Genomic DNA, 18,126 nt, shown 5'->3' on the forward strand with positions numbered 1-18,126 from the left:
ACCCTCTAATCATTCTACATTAGAACACAAGGTACTTTAGAGGCATCTGGATGGCTCAGTCGGTTGAGTCTGCCTTTGGCTCAGGTCATGATCTTGGGGTCCTATGATTGAGCCCTGCATGGGGCTGGCTTGTTTCTCCCTCTGCCTGCTGCTCTGTCCACCTGTGTATGCATTCTCTCTCTCAAATAAATAAATAAAATCTTAAAAAAAAAAAAAAAAGAGGGATGCCTGGGTGGCTCAGTGGTTGAGCATCTGCCTTTGGCTCAGGGCATGATCTCAGGATCCAGGGATCAAGTCCTGCATTGGAGTCCCTGCAGGGAACCTGCTTCTCCCTCTGCCTATGTCTCTGCCTCTCTATGTCTCTCATGAATAAATAAATAAAATATTTTTAAAAATAATATAAGTTACTTTAATCCCTATTACAGGTAAGGAAATTGGCACTTGCTGAAGTTCACACAGCCAGTGAGTGCCAGGGCCAGGTTCACACCCAGGCTGTCTGATGCCCGGGCATTCAGTGTTAACTGTCTTGATTTTCTTCTTCCCCTCCACAGGCACCCAAATTGGCTGAAAACTTCTGTGTCTGCCATTTGGCTACGGGGGACATGCTGAGGGCCATGGTGGCTTCTGGCTCAGAACTGGGGAAAAAGCTGAAGGCCACTATGGATGCTGGGAAATTGGTAGGTTTGGTGGTACCAGTGAATGTGGGTATTCCCAAGTCTCTATCGGCACTGCCTTCTTTGGTAGCCCCTGGCCACATGGAACCATAGAAATTACTTCCGATTTAATTTACTTGAGAATTCAGTCACTCAGTCTCACTTGCCACATTTCAAGAATTTGTTAGCCAGCACAGGTTTAGAATCTTTCCATTATTGTAGAAAATTCTGTCGGACAGCCCTGTGCTGAGGGATGTTCTAACAAACTTACACATTACATGAACCTCTAGAGTAGTAGGTTATGTGGTTCGTTCTGAATGTGTGGCATTTATTTTATTTACAGTATTCCTTTTTTAAAAAAAATATATTTTATTTTATTTCAAGTAGGCTCCACTTCCAATGTGGGGCTAGAACTCACGACCCTAAGTTTAATAGTTGCATACAGGTAGGTGCCTCTATTCACAATATACTTGAGGTTCCTTTGTGCTGATGCATTTTGTAACATGCCCAATTTTTAGAGCCAAAAATGAAACTGCCATCCCTGGGCCAGAACTCAAGGATTATCCAAGAGAGAATGCAGGAAACCACAGGGTGTTTTAACTCTATTTTTGTGGCTCTGTGTTCTGTATCTCTAACAGTGGAGTTACTGGCAATTGACAAAAGTAATTCCTCCTATTTGGGGGATATAATAGCATTTTCTTACATTATTAGTCCAATTGATCTAATTGGATGATTATGTTCTATTAACTACTAAATCTTCTTTGGTTAGTGCCAGAGCTTAGTTGTAACTGAGTTATTCTGGAACTTGGCCTCTGAGAATCACCTTCAGGCATTTTAGTAAGCTGGAACACCAAGAAATAATTTTAATTAAACTACAGAAACAATGGTTATAATATAGAATATTGATGAGCAAAAAGACATACCATAAGTACTTAAAAAGTTACAAACCACTTGCTTCCTTAACATTTTCCTTATTTTATGTTCATACATGAAGATGATCAGATTTATTATTTGGGGGGAAGAGGAGGATAAAAAGGTATATTTATCATCTGGGAATCTCTTTCAGAAGTCATCTTGTGCTTGGCCCTCTGATCTTCTCTTTTAGAGTATTGGTTGGGGAAGGCACTGGGCTCTGCCTTTATCTCCACGTTACCTCCTGGCAGGCTTTGAGATTCCGTAGCTACATCAGTGGTACGCCTGCCCACCCACCTGCCCCTTTACCTCTAGTTTTCCCTTCATGTTTGTGAGACCTCGAGCTAAACCAGAAAACTAGATATTTTGGACTTTGGGTCTTGGCAGAAGATCTTGTGCTGAGAAAAAAATTGGGATATGGCCATGAGATTGCTTATCTCCAGCCTTTACTTCATCACAGAGCTTGTACTTTGTCCCCAAGTTCACAGCCAGTCCTAGGAGATAAGACGTTAGCAGCCTTCACTGTTGTACTGGTAGGGAACTGCTGTTTCTATGAAAGCTCAGGAGGAAAACCAGTTTTGGAAAGCTGGGTTGGGTCCTCATTGGGGCTTTGAGAGGGTTAAGAGGTATGTTGGGCTGATACCTCATTTCCTTGGTTCTGACCCAGTCTTGCCAATTCGATGACCTTGTCTCTTACCTCACGTCCAGGGTGGCCTGGGCCACTTTATTGTTGGCCTAATGCAAATTGTGAAACAGGGAAAGTTGGTGCCTTTCTGCATTTTGGTCAACCCCTATTCTTCCGTGGAGCCCTTCTCAGTGATCTCTCAGAGAGAAGCCTTCCTTATGTCTTGACAGCTGCTTGCTGATGAGCTGTTATCTGATGAAAAGGATTCTAACTAATGGCTGGAGAGGACCTCAGTACCTAAGACATGGAAGCCTCCTGTCCAAGTAACAGGCAGTGGATCCTTTTCCCTCAGCCACATTGTTGGGACACAAGAGAATCTCAAGGGAAGAGAACACATATATGGCAACCACAAAAATCATGAAACTGAATTTTCTTTGGAAGGTGGAGCCATTCCACATTTGCTCTGATATTTGCTTCTTTGGGGTCAGGAAAACATGCTGTTAATCAGGTTATACAGACACAAATTTGTGGCCCTGGAGTTGGGCTGTCAACTAACTAACAGATTTAATTCCAAGGCTGTCTTGTTCTTCACTTCCAGGTGAGTGATGAAATGGTAGTGGAGCTCATTGAGAAGAATTTGGAGACCCCTCAATGCAAGAATGGTTTTCTCCTAGATGGCTTCCCTCGGACTGTGAGGCAGGCAGAAATGGTGGGTGCCTCCATTTGTTTCACTGATGCGTGGAAATGAACTCTTGGCCCTTTATATCTAAATTCCTTTCAGGGAAATGGCTCTGATCAAGCTCTGGTAGCTTAGGTGAGCCACATACTCTTTTACAGCTTGATGACCTCATGGAGAAGAGGAAAGAGAAGCTTGACTCTGTGATTGAATTCAGCATCCCAGACTCTCTGCTGATCCGAAGAATCACAGGAAGGTATTTGTCCTCTGTCCCTTCTGGTCCTGTGACCTCAGAGCTTTATCAGACCAGCAGAGCTGCCCTTGCCCAATCCCAGGCGAGCAGCTGAATACCATATGAACATGGGTTGATCTGGTTTGGTGACATCCACTGAAGTGGTGACATGGGATGGGGATGTGTGGAAAGAAGAACAAGAGATTTGAAGTCAGTCAGCATCTCTGCCCTGTCACCTTTTAACTCTGACCCTAGGCAAGTTTCTTAGCCTCTCCAAGGTCAGTTCCTCCTCTGTAGAGTGGGGTTAATAAGACCTGCTTCAAGGAACTGTGCTACATTTTGGATACCATGCAGTTCCTAGTTCAGAGCCTCACTTACAGTGGGGCTTCAGAAAGATTACATTCCTTATGTGGTTATCTCTATTTCAGTGCCCTGAAATCTGCTTTCACTTGGAGTTGCCATAACTTGCTGTCCCTTTTGTATTATTGTGAAAATAATATGACCACCTACACAAAGTTTAGAAAATGGAGGAAAATTTTGCTCATGGTACAGCCACCTCTGCAAAACCCACTATTGCTTTGTTGCATGTTTCATTTTCGAGTACTTGTTTCAGGGCCCCTGGGTGGCTAAGTTGATTAAGTGTCCAACTCTTGATTTTGGCTCAGGTTGTGATCCAGGGTTGTGAGATCGAGCTCTGTGTTGGGCCCCGTGCTCAGCTTGGAGTCTGCTTCAGAGTCTTTCTCCCTCTTCCTCTTCCTCTGCCCTTCCCCCGCACCTCAGGACATGCCCGTGTGTGCTTCTTCACTCTCACTCTTACTCTCTTTCAAGTAAATAAAGCTTTAAAAAAAAAATAAAGTAAGTGTTTCTTCAAGCACCTGGCTGGCTCAGCAAAACATGCAATTCTTGATCTCAGGATTGTAGGTTGGAGCCCCACGCTGTGTGTAGAGTTTATTTTAAGTAAATAAATAAATAAAATCTTAAAAGTACTTGTTTCTCTGTAGTAGTCACCACTGAACACAGAAATGCTTTTGTTTCTGATTGAGTTTGCTCTGAAAGGTCCACTGCTTTAGGCTATCTCTACCCTATTTCACTGTCCACTCTGCCATCTGCTTTGTACCTTCCAGAAATATGTGGGAAGCTCTCAGCCTCTTATAGACCTCGCATTCTCATTTTTATTGTGGGCTATGGCTTTTATATCCCTTAGTTATTTTAATGGAGTCTCGGGAAGGTGGTCAGCCTACCAACTTGAACCAGACATCCATGACTATTATTTTTAATTGCTGCACTGTATTTCACAGTAGACGAACCATCATTTACTTACTCGTCCCCTTATTGTGGTACAGTTGTGTTTTTTTCTAGTTGTCTGCTGTTAAATTGATGCCGTGATCATAATAGTACCTGTAGACTTTTGGATTTAATTAGAGAGAAAATGTTTTCTTGTTGTAAATTTAATTACATCGATTTCTTCTTGAGGTTGCACATTTTTTCCATGGGTCTGCAGTCTGTCTCTTTAAGGGGGAAGGTAGACATGTAAACAGACAGCAATGAGTGTTACAGGTATTTTCCTGAGAGGCTATATTGGATACTGTGGGATCCACCTTATATTAATTTTTTGTCCAAATGTCCAGGTTTCATGTTTCCAGGTATTTCATAGGCACTTTCAATGCAGGAACTTTTGGGTTTTATTTTTGTGTCCCCACTGACAGAGTAGACAAAGTTGAGACAGGCCAAGAAGTGGTAAGATTGGCGGGAAGGCACAGGGCTGGGGTCCCTGATGTACAAAGCAGATGTTAACTGTACTAGTTGACCCTGGGGGCCTTTGCTTCAATCAGCCCATGTTCCTCAGTGCCCAGCACAGCACTAGACTCAGGCAGGGAACCAGGAGAGGGTACAGAAGAGCAATATGCCCATCTCTGACCTCAGAAAGTCTATAGGCCATACAAGAAACCTGGGCTGGTTAGCGCAGTTGGTAGTCCTAAGGAGCGAGCCTAGGAGCAAGAAAGGAAGGCTGCCTAGGAGAGGTATAATGTCAAACATGGCCTTCCTGGATGGAGAGGATTTCAGGGAGGCTCTCCAGCAAGGGGTTAGAGTTGGCAGTGAGTATAGGCTGGGAGAAGGCCTCTAGCTGGGGCTGGTGGCAGAATGTCCAGAGTCAGAGGAGTGTTCTGGGGGACTGGGTGGTAGACGGTCAGATGGGAGCTTGGCTGGGGGAAGTTTGCCAAGGTAAAGAGGGTAGACGTGTCAGGAGTTCTGGGATGTTCGTAAGCCATGAAGTGTTAATGGCAGAAACAACATTCTAAGAACATTATTTGGCCCTGGCATACAGGCTAAATTAGGGGAAAGGAGAAACAGACAAGAACCCATCTAGGAGCCTGATTGTGATCCCCATGTGGAGCTGTGGAGGCTTTTAACTGGGATTGGCTGGTGGGGAACAGAAAGATTCTGAAGAGCAAACCACAGGATTGTTGTAGAGGATGCAGAAGACTCAGTCTCTGGGTGTGAGAGTGAGTGGTGTAGTGTGACCCTCCTCCCTTGCAGAGGAGAAAACAGGGCACATCAAACTGGTGAAGCTGTTTTTTTCAGGTTCACTCTATGGATCAGTGATAGTACTAGCACCAAGAGCCCACTTTTTGTCTCCTAGTCCACTAGACTAATGGTTGGAAGAAAAAGAGGCAGGAATAGTTGGTTTAATATGGATTGTACTTAAATCTGACATGATAAAACCCCACTGTAAATATCTTTTTGATTAGCTCTGATCTCATTTCTGACGATATTATGAGTCATTACTTTATGTCTTGAATATGTATGGTTGGCGGTTGTTGGTTTTAACTTTTTCAGTTTTGGCTCTCTGATATCCTAATTATCCTACCATTTGACTGTCCTAATGTCTCAAGCCATCCCCACTTTGTGGATGAGAAAACAGGCATCTGAGTGTCATACTCAAAACAATGGCAGTGGCTCTAGAATCCCAGGCTTGATGCCTCTACATCACTACCTCCACTGCTAGGTCAGGCTTAGTGTCTCTTACAGCTATTTTGGTTGGTACTGAGACCAATTCCACTTTGAAAACTTGGATCTTGGACTTTCTTTAATTTCCTTTCTAGGGAATGAGCTTTGCATTCCTCTTAAAACGGAGTCTGTGAGTGGGGAAGAAGCAGTACATTGTATGTGACTGGAGGGCTGAGGGAATCAGTAAGCAAGAGATAGAGGGATGTGGAAAGGAAAGAGTCATGTCTGCTGCAGCCTGGCTGCTGTGTGCCTTGTGCTCTCCAGAAGGTGAAGAATCATGGTCCATGTCTCATGCTCGCAGCCCTTCACAAAGGGAAAGGTGTAGCTGAGCCTAACAGCCTCTCCCTGAGTCTCCTGGTGGGTGCCATTCCCCAATGGAGGCACCAGAGGAACCTCTCCAGCAACTCAAATAAAAGAGATCCTAACCTGTCATGTAACAGGCACAGGCCACTCGGTATAGCTTATTTTACTCAGCCATCACCTTGCTCCCACCAATGCTATAAAGGGACCACTTGGCCCCTCAAAAGTGTGCTGTTGAGAGAGAGAGAACAGAGGGAGAGAAAGAGAGAATCTCAAACAGACTCTGCACCGAGCATGGAGTCCAATAAGGGGCTTGATCTCACGATCATGAGATCATGACCTGAGCTGAAACCAAGAGCCAGATGCTCAACTGACTGAGCGACCCAGGCACCCCTGCCCAGGCTTTGGTAGTCTGACCTGGACTTTCCCAACTGATGTGCTGAGATACTGATCCCCTGAGCCACCAGAGCAGCTGGGTAAGCCTGGGTTATTCCAGCAGGGCAAGTGCACAAGTACTGCATAAATATTTCCACACATACCAAGAGGTGAAAAATGTTGGGAAGCCCCAGTTTAACAGACCTTCACGAGGAAAGCAGACATTAGTTAAATAAAAAAGCCTGGGTTGGCACAGATTTGGAAACCAGACAGACTCTGGCTGCTGAGCAGTATTTGGCCTGCTGTCTTCCCTTCTTAGGTTTCTGGGCTTCCATGGTATAGCCACTCCTGGTCAGGAACTCAGGTTTGCAGCCCAAGGGGGTATAGCACTACGTGGTACCTAGCTACATTTTCAGCACCAGCTAAATGCTTAATTCTTGGGCACTTCATGACTTGTTGAGTAAGTCATTTCTCCTGGTGCCAGTGTTCATATTGCTTTGCTCTCCGATGCTTGGGTGGCCTTTTATCTGTGTGATTGCAGAGAAGTGCTGCCCTGTCTGGTAGCATTTGCATCTGCAGGACATATTTTTCTGTTGCACCTCTCTGGGTTTTGTAACCAATCTAGGATAGAAAATAGGGTTAGTTTCTCTGCCCTCTGTCCCCCATAACATGTTGCACAAATCTCTATTAAAGGATGATCACATTTGTTTTAGTTTTCCACGTTTGTCTCTCCCACTAGAGTAAGCACTGCTTGTGATCAGGGATCTTGACTTATTGCTGTGTAGCCCCCGGATCCAGCACAAGGCCTGAATCAGACTAAGCACTTAGTAAACGTTTGTTGAGTGAGTGGGTGAATAGAATGAATGGCTGTGTGAGGCCAGCACTGAGTTCTTGAATTAGGTACTTATGCGAGCTTCGGCAGCCAGACACTCATTATCACATTGGGTCAAAATAGAAAACGTACTCCCTCTGGTATAAGCCCTTTTGGAAGCCCAGTTATTTTCTCAAGCAAAAGACACCTATAGTTGGGTTCTGTGCTGGGTGGAAGTCCTCACGTCCAGCTCCCCTGTCACTGCTTGTCAACTTGGAGACCTCTGAGGTGCAGGGATACTTTCAGGCAACCTGACTCTTGTTTATTTGCTGTCTTTCAGGCTGATTCACCCTCTGAGTGGCCGTTCCTACCATGAGGAGTTCAACCCTCCAAAGGAACCCATGAAAGATGATGTATGTAAACCCAGGACTTGAGGTTTCCTTTTCTTTCCTTCCCCTTTTTCCTTTCTTCCCTTTTGTTCTTTGTTCTTTCCATCTTCCCTTTATTCCTGCCACCATAATTAACTTAATCATGAGAAATATCACGTCCTAGTTAATCACCTGGGCTGTGGCTCAGCTGTCTAGAAAGCGCCTCTCTAGGTGGTTTCTTGTTTTTCTTTGAGGTAGGCACCGGCACCAGCTACTTCACAGTGCCCAGTTTGTACCTGTCTTTCATCCAGAGCAGCCCCTCTGTGGCATCATGGTGACTTAAATGGTTGACTAATCTCAGGAGAAGGCTGCTTGGAAGCCCAGAAGCAGAGCCAAGCTGAGAGGACAGGGATGAAGAGAACTGTGTTGACTGGTCCTGCTTCAGAAGAATGTCCCCTCTCTAGTGACTCTGCCATGTCCCACAGATTCAGACTCCTTGGGCTAGATTAATGTTGCCAAGTTCTTAGGACAGTCTTCAATTGCGTGCAGATGTATAAGGGAGGGTCTTGGACATGTTCACTGTAACATTTGCCATAACTAGTCTATTTCGTCTTTTATTTATTTATTTTTTTAAGATTTTTATTTATTCACGAGAGAGAGAGAGAGAGAAAGAGAAAGAGAGGCAGACACAGGCAGAGGGAGAAGCAGGCTCCATGCAGGGAGCCTGACGTGGGACTCAATCCCAGGTCTCCAGAATCATGCCCTGGGCTGAAGGTGCTGAAGGTGGCGCTAAACCGCTGAGCCACCTGGGCTGCCCTAGTTCATCTGTTTTAGAACATGCAGGCAATAGTAGGAATTTCCCGGGTTTGCCTGTGTCACTTAAGACAAGCTTGTCAAGTCATACAGGTTTCAAAGTCCTCGCGTTGGCTTAGTCACATTTCCCACGTTTGGGAATGCTGCCATTCAGACTTCTTTCTCACTTTACTTGCCACTTTCAGAACGCTGATGGCCAACACCCTAGTGAAAACACCAAATACTTTGGTGACTAAGGTTACAATGGCAAATCCATCTCTGATTTTGATGTATTCTCCTGATCTCCTGGGCCTCTGTCTTTCTTGCTTCTGATGCTAGAAGTGTTCATCTTGGAAACCGAACAGCCTGAGCAGAAGCTGTGAGAGAAGAGCTTTGCCCATCTTCCTCCCACAGACCCCCTTCCTCACGCTTGCTCCCTCAGGCTCCCCGGCTTCCCTGGACTGGTTGGTCTGTTCTTGGGACCAGCTTCACAGGAGTAGCAAAGTTCTTTATAGTTCTTTAGTGGAAGGGATCCAGATAGTCTGTCTTTCCTTCTCATGGACTTTGGGAGCAGACAGCATTGCAAATCTGCATCTGGCATCAGATAAGGAAACCTTGCTAACAGTCCCAGGCTTTAACTGCCCTCTTCCTGTTCTCAGATCACTGGGGAGCCCTTGGTCCGACGGTCAGATGATAATGAGAAGGCCTTAAAAATCCGCCTGGAGGCCTACCACACTCAGACCACCCCACTGGTGGACTACTACAGGAAACGAGGGATCCACTCTGTCATTGACGCCACCCAGACCCCCGACGTCGTGTTTGCCAGCATCCTAGCAGCCTTCTCCAAAGCCACATGTAAAGACTTGGTTATGTTTATCTAATGTTGGGTCCAAAAAGGAATTTCTTTCTTCCTGTGCCTGTTGAGGGAGTGGGTGGGATTTGCAGAGCGGGGGGAGGGAAGCTTCCTCAGGCCAGCAAGAATATCATCTGATGTACCAATTAAAAAAGCACTTGCTTGATGTATCTTCAGTGTGTGTGCAACTCTCATCTCATCTCTGTGTGTATGTGTGTGTGTTGATTTAAGTACATGTATGGTCTTCCTTCTTTCTAAGGTACAAGCAAGGTTGCTATACCAGCTATACTGCTATACTTCTTTAGCCGTATTCTTTAATTTTATTTATTTATTTTTGCCAAGATAACCTAATTCAGGTATCTGCTGGGTACTGCAGTTCTAAAACCTCATGGTATTTATTCCAACACCAGCAGCTGAGTAGAAGTCCAGGATCATATAAAGTCAAGCAGGGCCAAAGTTCCTGACAGCAGGCTGTGGTAGGGAATTCCACTTGTTTTCTACCCCACAGTGAAAAGCCACATGAGTCAGTGTGTGGATGGGAATCATTAATCTTTTCCCTAAGTGGAAAGAAAAAGGCGTTTATGTTACAAATTTCAGAAATGACTGGGAGTGGGTATCACCATAGAAAGATCCAGGCTAGTTGTAGTATTTTTTGTGATCTGCATCACAGTGCTGTAAAGTAGGGATCTTTTGGGACCTGTGTTTAAAAACTAAATTGTTACCAAAGAATTAAACCCAAGTAGACGGTCCTTTTGAATTCAGACTGTCTTCTGAACATCCAGGCTGGTCATCTGAGAGCAGCCAGTCCACTTCCCAAAGAGACCAGGGTAGGTTTGTTTGTTTTCATTTTTAATGTTTGCCTCAGTTTCCAAGTATGAACAAAACAGTGATTTGGAGGTGATCTGTTTTTAGCCTCATTTTCATTAGAGTTTACTCAAACCCAGTTTCTCTGGGATATGAAACCCCAATCGGATGTGTCTCTTTTAAACTAGACTCTCTCCCCTCCAGATCCAGTCCTTTACCCCTTACTTATGGTGGTAGCCACAGACTTCCCAAGAAAAGATGACCCAAAAATAAGATCACCTATGACAGTAACCAACTTTTATTCCTAACTTCAGCTTCCCAGCTATTAAGCATTTCCTGAGGTCCATGCTGTGCTGTTTGATTTGTGGCAAACAGATGAATTAATAAGACTGTTGGGAGAGGCCGCAAAACGGTGGCCTCTGGAAAAAACAGTGGCAGGCCCAGTAAATAATACTGCCTGCCCCAGCATAATCTGCTGACTTGCTGCAATGGACTCTAAAGTCCCAGTCCCCGTCTGACCTGAGTCTCCTGCTATCTGTGGAACTATCAGAGGGTTTGTCCCCTGTCTACCTGGAAGCTAGGCATGGGTATGTGGCCATTTTTCTTCCTTTTGGCCTGGTTCATGTGAGTGTCTGCTAGCTCTGCTCTGCCTTGTTTCCCTGCCTGTAAACTAACTCCACCCATTCTGAACGGAAACCCAGTCTGGTGTGGGGCATTTCTGGGAAGCACATGACTTCAAGGAAGAGGAGCGAAACCAAAACTATGAGCTGTGTCTGCAGAGGTCTGGAACCCTTCTCTGGGTGAAGGTGGCTTCACAGATCCTAGAGTCACCTCCCCTTTCACTAGGGACAGTTGGAGGCATTCAGCCTCAAAGTTGCAGTCCTTGAATGTTTGCTACTTGTATGTGCATGATCCTTGCTCAAATATTTGTCACCCATCCATATACATTCACATGTGCCTATTCAGGCTGCTGGTAAAACTAGATCATGTGGGATGCATATGCCCTCTGGGGAGTGGTTAGGATTTAGATTTTTGCTTCGTTTGATTACAGAGCCTTAACCTCAGGCAGGCATGAGAGCTCTTTGTCCTGACGGAGCAATGTCCAGTGTCTGATGCATTTGGTTGCTGGGGCGTGCATGCCAGCCTTCCCTGATATTTACTTGGTTTTTAAAAAACCCGTTTTGTTCTCTCTTGTTTCCTCTCTATTTCAGCCTAGTAACAGAAGGCCAGGCGAGACCGCACCACTGCTCATCACCCCGCGGCGTGATCCCTGCTCTTAGGTGCTGGGCAGAGAGGAGGGGTGGTCACGGTGAGGATGGAGAGGGAGGAGTGGTGAGGATCCAAAAGGAGTAACAAAGAACAGCAATGTGGTAGTGAGGCCATCTCTTTTATACATAATAGAGGAGTCTGAAAAAGTACAGAGGAAGGGGGAAATTAATTAAAAAAAAAAACTGATTAGAGGCTGTAAATAGAAATAAGGAGGTGTAGTATTGTTTCTAAAGGATCCAAGTTTCATTTACTGTGGATTGGTGACAATATTTTTTAAAGCCAAATGCCCTAAGACCTCAGTTTTTATCTCAGAGCCTCATGGATTGCCAGCCTAAAAATGCAGGAAATCAAACTGTTGTCCTGACCTTCTTAAAGCTTGGAACAGGGAGAGTTCAACTCCTGGCCCTAGTTCCCTGCACCATGAGATCAAAAGATTGTCTCCACATTGGAAAGAAATTGGAGGGGGAGGGGCGTATTCATGGAGGCAGTGGCTCAGCTAATCGAGTTTCCTCGAGTTGTGGGGAAAGTGGGGCTGGTTTCCCTCCTTAATGATGCACCATTATGTACTGGTCCACCTGTTCTCATGGGTCAGTTCTCAGCAGCCACTCAGCATCCCTGCGCTCTTGCCATCTTCCATCCACGATGTGGGAAGGGACCCTTGTTAATAAGAGCAAGTGTCCTAAGCAACATCATCCAAAGATTGTCCTTTCCATCCTCAAATCCTGTGAGTGGGATCACTCGTCAGCACTGTGATGTATTATTTTCAATGAGGTGCCTTTCTTAACCGACCAAATGCTGCCTTGTTTGGCCCCTAAATCAATAAAGTATGTTAAAAATTTGTATCCCCTGTTGTGGCATTTTTTTTTAGGGGATCTGGGCTAGAAAAAAAAAATGGCATTGAATTAATCTGGCTTGGAAGCCCCTCTTGTCACTAGAAGTTACAGAACAGGGTGGTCCCATGTGTGCTCATAAGATGAGCCGCACCCTCTTGAGCCCCAGCTCAGATGCAGGCAGGCTTTTCTTGCACCCGAGGACAAGGCAGCTCCGCTTAGTGGAGACAACGCTGTGCTTGGAGCGGAGGATGTGCAACGAATTCTGGCCAATCATTTACGCTGCTTCTGTTTCCTTGTCTGAAAAAAGAGGAGTGTGATGCCACCTTCTCAGACTTGTTGGCATTAAATGAAGTTTATAAAAAGAAGCTTTGTGCTTGGCTCCTGGCACAAAACAGACACTTGATAAATGTTAGTTGGATCCGAATATATATAAAAATATCTGCTTCATGCCAGGCTGGATAATTGTTGAGTGGACAGCTGTCCACAGCCTAGAAAGCCAGTGCTTCTCATCACTAGCCAGATTTTTGGCTGTCTCTTCAGCTGTCTCTTTAACACTCCTGGTTGCTTCTTTGCAAATCCATTTCTTGCTCAGTGAAAGTGCCAAGCTGAAGCTCTGAGGCTTTTCAGAAAGGCTACCTCTGCCAGTGCAGTTTCTGAGAAATGACTGCTGTTCCAGAAACCAGAGGAAGCTGGACTGGAAGCACTGCCATCCTTTGGGCTTTCTTTTTCTGGAGAGATCCAGAGTGGTCATGGGCTTATTAAATCCCTCTTCTTGAGCCAGCTTCTCCCTCTGCTTCCCCACAACCCCACCTCTACAGTCATTTCAGGGCCGATACGATTGACTTGCTCTGATCTTTTTGTTCCCTGAGCCATTTAAATGCCCCATGAAAATATTCTTACCTTCCTTGATCATCATGCAACAAACTGGGGGAAAGATTAGTGGACTGAGCCCAGGAGGCCGCTACATGGTATGGTTGAGAAGAATGGCCTGAGAGAAGACCAGGATTGCCGCCTCTTGTCCACGTCTTTCAACTTGGTCTCCTCATCTGGAAGCTACAATTGGAACCGCGCCTGTGCCTGGAGCATCGACACCAGGCCAGGTACTGTGCTCGGGCTTCGTGGCCACAACCTGGTCCAGCCCTCATGGGGCATCTGGGCAGTCAGGGCTGTCCCTCTCCTGTTGTATAGATGAGGCAGTCAAGACCTGGAGCAGCGAGGTCACACAGAAGAGGCCGAGTCAGAAAGCAGTCTCTGATGCCAGAGTCTGTCCCCTTGACCTTGTTGCTGAAGTGATTTAGCAACAGCTCTACAGCGAGACAGACCCCTCTGATGCCTTCTTGTTCGTGGCCGCTCACTGCCAGCCTGAGGACCCAGGGAATGGGTCTCAGGCTGTCTTGTGGGCACAGAGCATTGCAGACAAAAGGGAATGAAGAGCAACCTTGGTCCTTCGGGAGCCTCAGCATCGGTGTTTCTTAGGAGGACAGCTCAGTGAGTCAGAAGACAGATTTCTGCTGCACCTCCTCCGTCGTGAGACCTCGGGAGAACTATCTCCTCATCAGAACAGAAGGGACACCTACCCCTCAGGTGTGCTGCTAGCACCGGTGACCCAGATTCCCGGCACACTGTAGCCGCCCAGGAAGTGCTAATGGCGTTCAGAGAGAAAACGTAAGCATTGGCGACAGCTGTTATCTTGCTGACTCTCAAGGACCAGGCCAAAGGCTCTTAACCTAAGGATTCCCCATAAGTCCATGGGCCTCTAGAATTGTATGCAGAATACCGTATTTTCATATTTTCCTAATAACTGCTAATTTAACATATATTTAATGCCTACTGTCTACTAGGTTCTGCATGTACTCTCTCACTTATTCTCAGTAAGCCTGTGGGAGTGAATGCTGTTCTTACCTCAATGTGATGCGTGTGCACTTTGAGGTCTATACATCTAGGAACGGCAGAAGCAGAGAGTGAGCCTAGCTGTGGCTCCACACCCCAGCCTCTCACTGCTGCACCATTGTGTTGACACTTTGCTGGGAGAGGGGAAAGACTCGAGGCACTCATGAGACAGAGGAGTCGACGAGCCATGGATCAGAAGAAAAAAGGAGAAAAAAGTCGAGGCTTGGCTGGCATGGTGACAGACCTGAGTGGGGAGCACTGCTTCAGGTAAGACCGTTTTCTCTTTCCTCTTCCCTTTGCTTCCCTGCTGTGATTGCTGAAGCTCCAATGTACTGGATTCCCAAAACCCTAGGAACCACTCCTGTTCCAGAAGACCAGAGGAGCAAGTTATTAAGGGAGAGAGGTGTCTGTTTTCCCCACCAGTATGTTCTGGAAAGGGTGGCAACAGGAGGGTGTCTATACTGGCTTCACTTTGCAGCCATTCCATTTGGACCGCAGTCCCACACAGCTAATGGCATTGCATGATTCATGATCCCAAGGGACTACTGTCCTGCTGACATCTCTGGAACATGGCAGTTCTGTGTTCAGAGTCACACAGGGCAATGTGATGATGAGCTTCTCTCACAGAAGACCCCTTTCAGGTGCCCAGTTGAGATGAGGAGCCCCCAGCAGAGAGTAGGGGTGAGTGGGAAGACAAGGTATCAGATGGCAGGGGCAAGACCAGGTCCTGTGCAGGAAACCCTCAGGCTGAACAGATCTACACTCTTAGGGTAAAATTGCCATGGAGCAAATCATTACATTGCAGGGGATCCCTTAGAGAAAGACTCTGGGGACAGAATTCTCTAAGCTTAGAGCTTAGGAGATCATTTTGCTTCCTGTTGAGTTGGTCTGCATTCTTCAACTAGGTAAGAAATGCTTCATTTTCTGCTGTTTTTCTTTCTGCTCTGGTGGTGAGGAGACCCCTTGTTTTCGACGGGATGCTTTCCTCCGTCAGGGGTTTCTTAATAAAACTCTCACCCACCTCACCCAATCTCAGTGGTTTTGTTTAGCGTTAATGTGCTTGGACATGTCTCAAGTCTTTCCAAACTGCTTTGAGTCTATTCTGGGAAAGAAGTGAGTAAAGAAAAGGCTGCTTACATGGTAGGGGAGGGGAGGCTGCAAAGATAATTGGGGGAAGGAGGAAGATGAGGTGGGCCTGGGGTGGCTCCAACCATACTGGGCGGCATTCCAGGAGGACGTACTGCCCCTAGGGTGCTTGGGACAGCTACATTTGCTTGGAAACCGTGTTTTACAAATGAAGCATAAGGACAACAGAAAGGAAGTTTTTCCACTCAACCCAGAAAAGCCAGAGATTGAGGATGTGTACATAGAGCTGATGACCACTTTAAGCCACGTTTCCCACCTCTCCCAAACAAACGGCTTCAGTGCTTTGACCTTGAGTTGGGTGCCCCTTTGCTGTGGTGAGACCGAAAAGAAGGAAGTCTCTTCGGTTTTATCATCAGCTTTGTGTTCCATCGTGTGCCTGGTGATGTGGGCATGGGTTCTCTGGTGACAGAGATGACCTGTGGTTAGATCTAGACACTGACATAACTCACTGTGCCCCTTGGGAAGCTGCCCAACCTCCAAGCTTCAACGAACTCATCTATAAAAGGAGGATCATAGCACCCATCTATGAGAGGCATGGTCCACACAAATTGAAAAATAGCCCAATAAGTGATGCTTTTTGCCTTTCGGAAGAAAGGCTCTTTCTTTATGGCTCTTTACCAAGGAAAAGAAGGACCCTGCCATGGCTACCAGGTGCTTCAGACTGTGTATTTTTATCCCTGATCCCCAGTGCCACCTCCATCCCCCCAGGAATACTGCCCCAAACCAGAACAGGTTGTTCTTCACTGGAGTGTCTCCTGAGTGGCCAAATGTGCCTCTGGGTGGGGGTGGGGAGGGTGGAAATCCAAGTTTCCTCCATACGGTTGCTGATATTACTCCAGGCTGGCAGGAAGCAGGCTATCCTGATGTAGCGGCTTGTCAGGTCATGATGGACATGGCCCCCACAATGCCCAAAGGTCGTCGAGAGGAGGACATTCTGTGGTTGAAGATGGAAACGAGAGCTGCTGTTGAAATCGCACCTTGGGCTGGCAGTACCTGCTCTTACTCCACAGACTACTACGGTGATTGCCTGCAGGAACTGCCCTCCTGAAGGCCAGAATGGAAGGAAGCCCAGAAAAGCATGATGGGATGGGCTAGATTCGTGTGCGCTTGAGTTGGACATGACATCAGGCAGTTGCTGCATTAGTCAATTTATTGGCTCATCCTTCAAAAACCTCTGAAAATTGCCCCATAATCAAGGAATGAGAGCAGTGCTTCTATCTTGGTGTGCCTGTCAGGATTCAAGTTCACGTACATCAGGGGCTTGAGGACATTGACAGTCCGGATGCTCAGTGTGCTTCCTAGCTGGCAGCTCTGGCTCAGGGATTCTACTTTGTTAGTGTACCCTTAGGAAATGACTAAGTATGTGCAGCATTTTTTATAACAGTAAGAATTGGAAACAACCTAAATTTCCAACAAAGGGGAGATAGTCTATGATGATTCATTCATGGAATCGTATGTGATCATGAAACATCATTTTAAGACAAGAATTTCAAGATAAACTATTTAGTGAATAAACACAGATTACAAAACAATAGAGAATGAGTTCATTTTTTTTTTGAAGTAAACTTTTTATTTTGGAATAATTTTAAGTTTACAGGAAAGTTCCAAAGATAGCACACAGACATTTCTGCATACACGTCACCCAGCTTCCTCTGCTGTTAACATAATCATGGTATTTACCAAAACTAAGATGAACATTGGGACATTACTCTGACTTTATTTGGTGTTTTTTACCAGTTCTCCCACTAGGGCGCTTTCTTCTGTTCCAGGATCCAACTCAATATGCCACATTGCATTTAGTCGTGGTTCTTTTTTGTTGTTAAGATTTTATTTATTTATTAGAGATCGAACACACAGCAGGGAAAGTAGCGGGCAGAAGGAGGGAGAAGAAGGCTTCCCGCAGAGCAGGGAACCTGACATGGGGCTCGATCCCAGGACCCCAGGTCATGACCTGAGCTGAAGGCATAGACTTAACTGACTGAGCCACCCAGGTGCCCTAGTTAGTTTTTTGTAAAGTGTACGTACATAGAGGGGCACCTGGGTGGCTCAGTGGTTGAGTGTCTGCCTTTGGCTCAGGCATGATCCCAGGGTCTGGGATCAAGTCCTGCATCAAGCTCTGCAGGGAGCCTACTTCTCCTTCTACCTATGTCTCTGCCTTTTTCTCTGGGTCTCTCATGAATAAGTAAAATCTTAAAAAAAAAAAAATGTATGTACATAGAAAAGCATCTGGAAGGTTATAGACAAAAATATTAACTGTGATCATGGTTGGAACCATGTAGTAGAACTGAGGAGATTTTCTTTTTTTTTCTTTTTTTTTTAAAGTTTATTTATTTTAAGTCCTCTCTACCCCCAGCGTGGGGCTGGAACTCACAACCCCGAGATCAAGAACTGCACTCTCCACTGACTGAGCTAGCCAGGTACCCCAGGAGACTTTTATTTTTAATTTTTTTATTTATTTATGATAGTCACAGAGAGAGAGAGAGAGAGAGGCAGAGACACAGGCAGAGGAAGAAGCAGGCTCCATGCACTGGGAACCCGATGTGGGATTCGATCCCGGGTCTCCAGGATCGCGCCCTGG

General features: G+C 45.9%; 1 protein-coding gene across 3 annotated transcripts in view; it reads left to right on the plus strand.

The window, feature by feature from the left end:
• Positions 1 to 12,521, plus strand: part of AK2 (adenylate kinase 2) — a 29,066-nt gene extending 16,545 nt beyond the window's left edge. For 2 of the 3 annotated variants that reach the window (XM_072827189.1, XM_072827187.1), the window contains exons 2-6: positions 552 to 677; positions 2,789 to 2,899; positions 3,028 to 3,122; positions 7,934 to 8,006; positions 9,413 to 9,782. In XM_072827189.1, the coding sequence (XP_072683290.1) occupies positions 552 to 677; positions 2,789 to 2,899; positions 3,028 to 3,122; positions 7,934 to 8,006; positions 9,413 to 9,634 (627 nt within the window). In that variant the 3' untranslated portion in view covers positions 9,635 to 9,782. Of the gene's footprint in view, positions 1 to 551; positions 678 to 2,788; positions 2,900 to 3,027; positions 3,123 to 7,933; positions 8,007 to 9,412; positions 9,783 to 11,621 lie in introns of those variants that run through there. The other variant, XM_072827188.1, reaches the window with a different exon arrangement.
• Positions 12,522 to 18,126: the final 5,605 nt, after the last annotated feature.

The sequence above is a fragment of the Canis lupus genome, chromosome 5 (genome assembly GCF_048164855.1).
Source record: "Canis lupus baileyi chromosome 5, mCanLup2.hap1, whole genome shotgun sequence".
Taxonomy (NCBI): Eukaryota; Metazoa; Chordata; class Mammalia; order Carnivora; family Canidae; genus Canis; species Canis lupus.